Consider the following 5487-nt stretch of genomic DNA (forward strand, 5'->3'; position numbering starts at 1 on the left):
GCGGCGCGCCGCCCAAGGCCGGCCCGGGCCCGCTGGCACCGGCTGGCGCACCTCCGCCCCAGCAGTCTGCCGGGGCCGCCTCGGGCTCCGGCGGCCCGCCGCGCCCTTCGGCGCCGCAGCCAGGGACTAGACCCTCTGCTGCCGCGGCGCCGCCGCCAGTGCCGTCGTCACATGTGGGCGCGCAACAGCACCCACAGGCGCAGGCGCAGGTGCCAACCGGTGCACCGCGCCCCTCCGCAGGCCCGATCCGGCCGCCGCAGCTGCCCGGGAATGCTCCAGCTGCCTTGGCACCCCATGCACCAGCGCCGCTCACGTCAGCGGCGCCCCGACCCTTCGCGGCGGCGGCGCCCCCGTCCACGGTCGCGGCGGCGCGGTATGCGTCGGCGGAGCCTGCAGGCTCGTCTTCGTCAGCAGCGTCGTCGCCTGCCGGGTCGGCGGCCGGCGCACGCCCCGCAGCGCATGCGGCCCCGCCCCATGCTTCGCACCAGCCCCCCTCGCCTGCGGCGGCCAAGGCTCGCCCAGGGTCGGTGCCGGCAGAGCCGCCACATGCATCAGGGTCGCATGCACCCCACGGGCCGCTTACCTCGGCCGTGCCAGCGGCGCGGCGACTCAGCGGCTCAGGCGGATCTGGGTCGCAGCCCGTGAGCCCGGGAGCGCAAGTTGCGGGACCTGCAGCACCGCCGCCGCACGCGGCGCCAAGCGGCAGCAGGATCAGCAGCGGCGGCGGTGCTGCGGCGAAAAGCAGCAGCGGCGCCGCCGGCGCTCACTCGGCAGCCGTTGAGCCGCCACCGGCGCCTGCGTGGCTGAAGGCCGCCCGAGCTGACGCGTTGGGGGGCGGTGGCGATGACTCGCTCGCGTTCTTTGAAAGCCAGGGCAGCTCTGACCTGGGCGTGGCGCTGGAGCAGGCTCCAGCGCTCGCAGCTGCACCCACGCGGCCACACGGCCACGCCACCGCGGCGGTGGCAAACGGGGCGGCTGCGCAGGCGGCCGCGCGTGCGTTGGAGGGAGGCGGTTGGGGCTCGGCGCAGGCTGATCTTGCGGCGAGCCCACCGTCGCCACACGACTCGTTCTCGCCAAGGCACACTGCGCAGCCCCAAAAGCAGCAGCAGCAGCCGCATCAGCAGCAGCAGCCGCATCAGCATCAGCAGCCGCATCAGCATCAGCAGCAGCAGCAGCAGCAGCAGCAGCAGCAGCAGCAGCAGCAGCAGCAGCAGCATATTGGAGGGAATGGCGAGGCGTCAACAACTGCGACTCCACCGCACCACCAGCACCACCAGCATCACCACCAGGACCAGCGGCTTGAGAATAAGGAGGCGGCGTCAAATTCACCACTCGCACAGCAGCCGCAGCAGCAGCCGCAGCAGCAGCAGCAGCAACTGGAGTTGGTGGAGGGGGCCTTGCAACAGCAACATCACGGCAATGCACACGATCATGCTCAGGACCCTCAAGCGCCGGGCGGCTTCATCGTGGCTGACAGCAACCCGTTTGGCGGCAGCGGCGACGGCGACGGCTTTGGCGGGTGGGATGACGACTTCACAGTGGAAGAGGCGCTCGGTGGGGCGCCGCAGGCGCAGGCACATCCGGAGCAGCGGCAGCAGCAACAGCAGCAGCAGCAGCGGCACTTGGCTGACCATGCTGTCAAAGGAGTCGACGAATTATCCAGCTGGGGTCAGCACGCTGCGCCGGCCGTTGCACCACAGCTGCCGCGGAAGCTTGAGCAGCAGCGTGCCCCGTCGCAGCAGGCGGAGCGGGAGCAGCCGGAGCAGCAGCAGCTGGAGCAGCAGCAGCTGGAGCAGCAGCAGCTGGAGCAGCAGCAGCTGGAGCAGCAGCAGCTGGAGCAGCAGCAGCTGGAGCAGCAGCAGCGGCAGCAGCAGCCGGTAGAGGACCAGGTATTGCCAGGAGAGGGAGCAGGCCCCCAACAACGTGGCAAGCTGCACCACGACACCAGCCTCGCAAGCTGGATGGCCGAGCGCCAGAGCCGCAACGCAAGCAGCGCGGGCGGCAGCGGCGGCGGCGCGCTGGCGGCACTGCGGGAGCAGCCGCCGCCGCGACCGGACGATTTGGTGGACCTGCGGCCAAACAAAAGCTGGGAGGTGGTTGATGATGACGGCAGCAGCTTCTTTGGCGAGCCTCCTGCCGCGCTAGGGCCACAGCCATGGCACCTGCAGCAGCAGCAGCAGCAGCAGCAGCAGGAGCAGCAGCAGCAGCAGGAGCAGGAGCAGCAGCAGCAGCAGCAGCCTGAGGCTGCATCTGTGGCTGTTCCAGCCCCGCAGCCCGCGCCGCAGCCTTCAGCCGCGGCATGGCCGTCGCCCGCCGCGGTGGCAATGCCAGCTGCCGACTCGTTTCAACCAGGGCCGCCTGCCCCCGCGCCGCTGTCGCCGCCGAGGCAGCTGTCGCGGGGGCCGTTTGAATCTTCGGGCGGTGCGGAGGACGCAGACGCGGCGGCGTTTTTTGCAGATGTGGACGCGGCAGCCCAACCCCCATTGCCCTTTGCCTCGGCACCTGTGGCGGTTGCACCAGCAACCGCGGCCCCCGCGGCGGCGCTCGCAGCTGGTGCTGGCGCGCACCCTTTGCCGGCTCCTCCTGGCGGCTTCGTGAGCGCCAACGCGCCTGCCTTTGCGTTTGGCGACGATGACGGCTGCGCTTTCTTTGGTGGCGAGGAGGACGAGGCCCCGGCGGCCTCTGCGCAGAGCGGTCCGGCGCCTGCGGCGGCACCATTCTCGGGCACCAGCCGCAGCCACGGCAGCGGGCCGCCGTCGGGCACGTCGTCGCACGCTGTGGGGGCACCGAGCGGCGCAGCCGCGGGTGCAGGCTCGCAGCACGCGCCAGGCCACGGACTGGCTGTGGTGCAGCCGGGCCCGCCGGTCATTGCTTTTGGCAGCGGCGGCACCAGTGGGTATGGACCTTACGGGCCGAGCAGCACTGGTGCAGGGGCAGGCATGCTCACAGTCGATGATGGCAGCGACTTCTTCTCGTCGGGGCCCGACGGCGCTTCCTCAGGGCTCGCGGTAGGCGAGACTGGCGCTCCGCCGGTGCAGTGGGAGCCGCAGCCAAGCACCTGGGAGCCGCAGCAGCAGCAACAGCAGCAGCAGCAGCAGCAGCAGCAGCAGCAGCAGCAGCAGCAGGAGCAGGAGCAGCAGCAGCCGGAACAGCAGCACGAAGCAGGTGCCGGGATCCATCACCAGCAGCAGCATGAAGTGGTTTCCAAAGCCCAGGCGCGGCAGGAGCACGAGCAGCAGCACCCATGGCAGCCGCTGCCACTGCCGCAGCACAAGCCGCCATCACTGTTTGGCCACCAGCCACTTGGGGCTGACGATGACGGCAGTGCCTTCTTTGGGGACGGGCAGGACGAGACCGAAGCAGCCGCGTCCGCTGCGACTCAGTGGGATCAAACGCCGCCGCCGCCGCCGCAGCAGCCGCAGCCGCGGTCGCAGCAGCAGCAGGCTGAGCCTGAGCAGCAGTATGAAACAGAGGCACAGCAGCAGCAGCAGCACCAGCAGCAGCAGCAGGAGGAGGTTGCGGCGTGGCACCCTCACGACCCGCAGCAGGGCCAGTGGCAGCCGCCCCAACAGCAGTCTGAAGCCACCGCGCAGCCGCACCCTGAGCACCAGCAGGACGGCTTCGGCCAAGACCTCGGCAACGAGGGCGGCGGCGGCGGCGGATGGCAGACGGAGGCGGCCCATGGCTACGGCGCGGCGGCCGTTGGCAGTTACGCCCAACCGTCCCCGTGGTTGCCAGAGCCGCACCCAAGAACGGAGGGTGGAGAGGCGGGGGCGGCCTCGCAGCAGGTGCAAGCCGTGGGCGAGCCTGCTTGGCAGCAGCAGCAGCAGGGGCAGCTGCAGGACGCCTCCAAAACGGTCTGGCAAGCTAACGCCAGCGCCGATGCTGGCGTGTCTGCGTGGCAGCCGCACCTGGGGGTTGGTGCGGACGCGACCGAATGGCAGCAGCAGGCGAGCGGCAGAGACGGCGGCTGGCAGCAGCAGACAGAGGGCGTCGCCGCAAATTGGCAGCAGCAGGACGCCGTCGCTTGGCCACAGCAGGATCCTGGTGCATGGCAGCAACAGCAGCATCAGCATCAGCAGCAGCAGCAGCAGCAGCAGCAGCAGCAGCAGGACCCAAGCGTGATGGCCTGGCAGCAACAGGAGGAAAGCCTCGCTGCGTGGCAGCAGCAGCAGCAGCAGCAGCAGCAGCAGCAGCAGCAGGTGGCAGCCACAACCGCAAGCCCGTGGCAGCCGTTGGAGCAGCAGGAAGGAGCCTCTGCCGCTTGGCAGGCACCCGAGATGCCGAGCAGTGCTGCATGGCAGCAACAGCAGCAGCTGCAGCAGCAGCCTGAGGGCGCGGTGCCGTGGCAGCCGCTTCCGGCGGCGCAGCCGGCGGCGCCTGTGAGCTCGTCAGTGCCCTTCTTGCCGTTCCAGCCCGCCGCGCCAGCCGCGCCCGCCAACGGGGGCTGGAGCGGGGCCGGAGGTTACAGCAGCGCCGCAACTACTGTGTATGGCGGCGTTTACGGTGCCAGCTACCAACCGGGCAGCTTCTCAGGCGGCGGCGGCGCGGTTGACCCCGCGACCGCAGCCGCAGCTGCTGCCTCGCCAGCGCCGCGAACGGCGGCCGAGGCGCGGCAGAGCCCGCACGGGCGGCCGCCGTGCTGCTTCGTCGGGTTTGGCTTTGGTGGCAGGGCTGCAGTGGTGCTGCCCTGGGGCCCGGCGGGTGAGTGGGTGGCTTGGCGTCTCTCTTCTGCTGAATCTCATGCCTCGGCACAGCCGCGCTCACCCTGTGCTGCATTGCGATGTAGGGCCACTGATGGGCAACACGGTGCGCTGGCCGGGCCACTCCTGCATCTCAGATTCTCAACAAGATTGTCACGCCCAGGATACCAGCACTGCTCGAGCCTGAAAGATAACGGATCCGCAAGCACCTGAGACTGTGCCCACCTTTTTCGCCGCTTCCCTCCACTCCTGCCCGCAGGCGGCACGGGCGTCTCCTACCCACCCAGCGGCGGCGGCTCCCTCCGCCTGACCACGGCCCTCGCGCTGCCTCACGCCCTCAGGAGCGACTGCCCCGGCGCCCCGCAGCCGCAGGCCGCCGTGTCCGCCGCCGCGGCCGAGGATCCTGGGATCAGCCTGGCAGCTGCCCACCGGCTGCTGGACGGGTTCCCGGGGCCGCTGGCGCCGTCCTCGGGGCGGGAGAAGCTGCAGAAATGGCTGAAAGAGCGCGCGGAGCGCTGCGATGCTGAGGAGGGCGCGGGCGTGCCTGGGGAGCGGCGGGAGGCAGCGGCCAGCCTCTGGGAGGCGCTGCTGCTGATGGCCAGGCACGGCGGCCACCTGCGGCCGTCGCAGGGTGGGTGGCTGTGGTGGGTTGGCTAGAGGGCGGCGTGTCGGATCCGGCACTGGGGCCGTCGATGGTTTACCATTCTTTGCGATTGGGGCACAAGGGGGCCCTCAATCCATTTTTCGAGCTCTGCGTCTTGCTGCAAATCAGACCAGCGGGTAT

At 70.5% G+C, this 5487-nt stretch overlaps 1 protein-coding gene across 1 annotated transcript in view; it reads left to right on the plus strand.

Moving 5' to 3' along the window:
- Positions 1 to 5360, plus strand: part of MNEG_4142 (hypothetical protein) — a gene marked incomplete at both ends in the record, with an annotated part of 5994 nt that extends 634 nt beyond the window's left edge. Inside the window, 2 exons of the mRNA XM_014047384.1 lie at positions 1440 to 3708; positions 4963 to 5360. Of these exons, the coding sequence (XP_013902838.1) occupies positions 1440 to 3708; positions 4963 to 5360 (2667 nt within the window). The remainder of the gene's footprint in view (positions 1 to 1439; positions 3709 to 4962) is intronic.
- Positions 5361 to 5487: the final 127 nt, after the last annotated feature.

Source organism: Monoraphidium neglectum (genome assembly GCF_000611645.1).
Source record: "Monoraphidium neglectum strain SAG 48.87 unplaced genomic scaffold scaffold00558, whole genome shotgun sequence".
In the NCBI taxonomy this organism is placed as follows: domain Eukaryota; kingdom Viridiplantae; phylum Chlorophyta; class Chlorophyceae; order Sphaeropleales; family Selenastraceae; genus Monoraphidium; species Monoraphidium neglectum.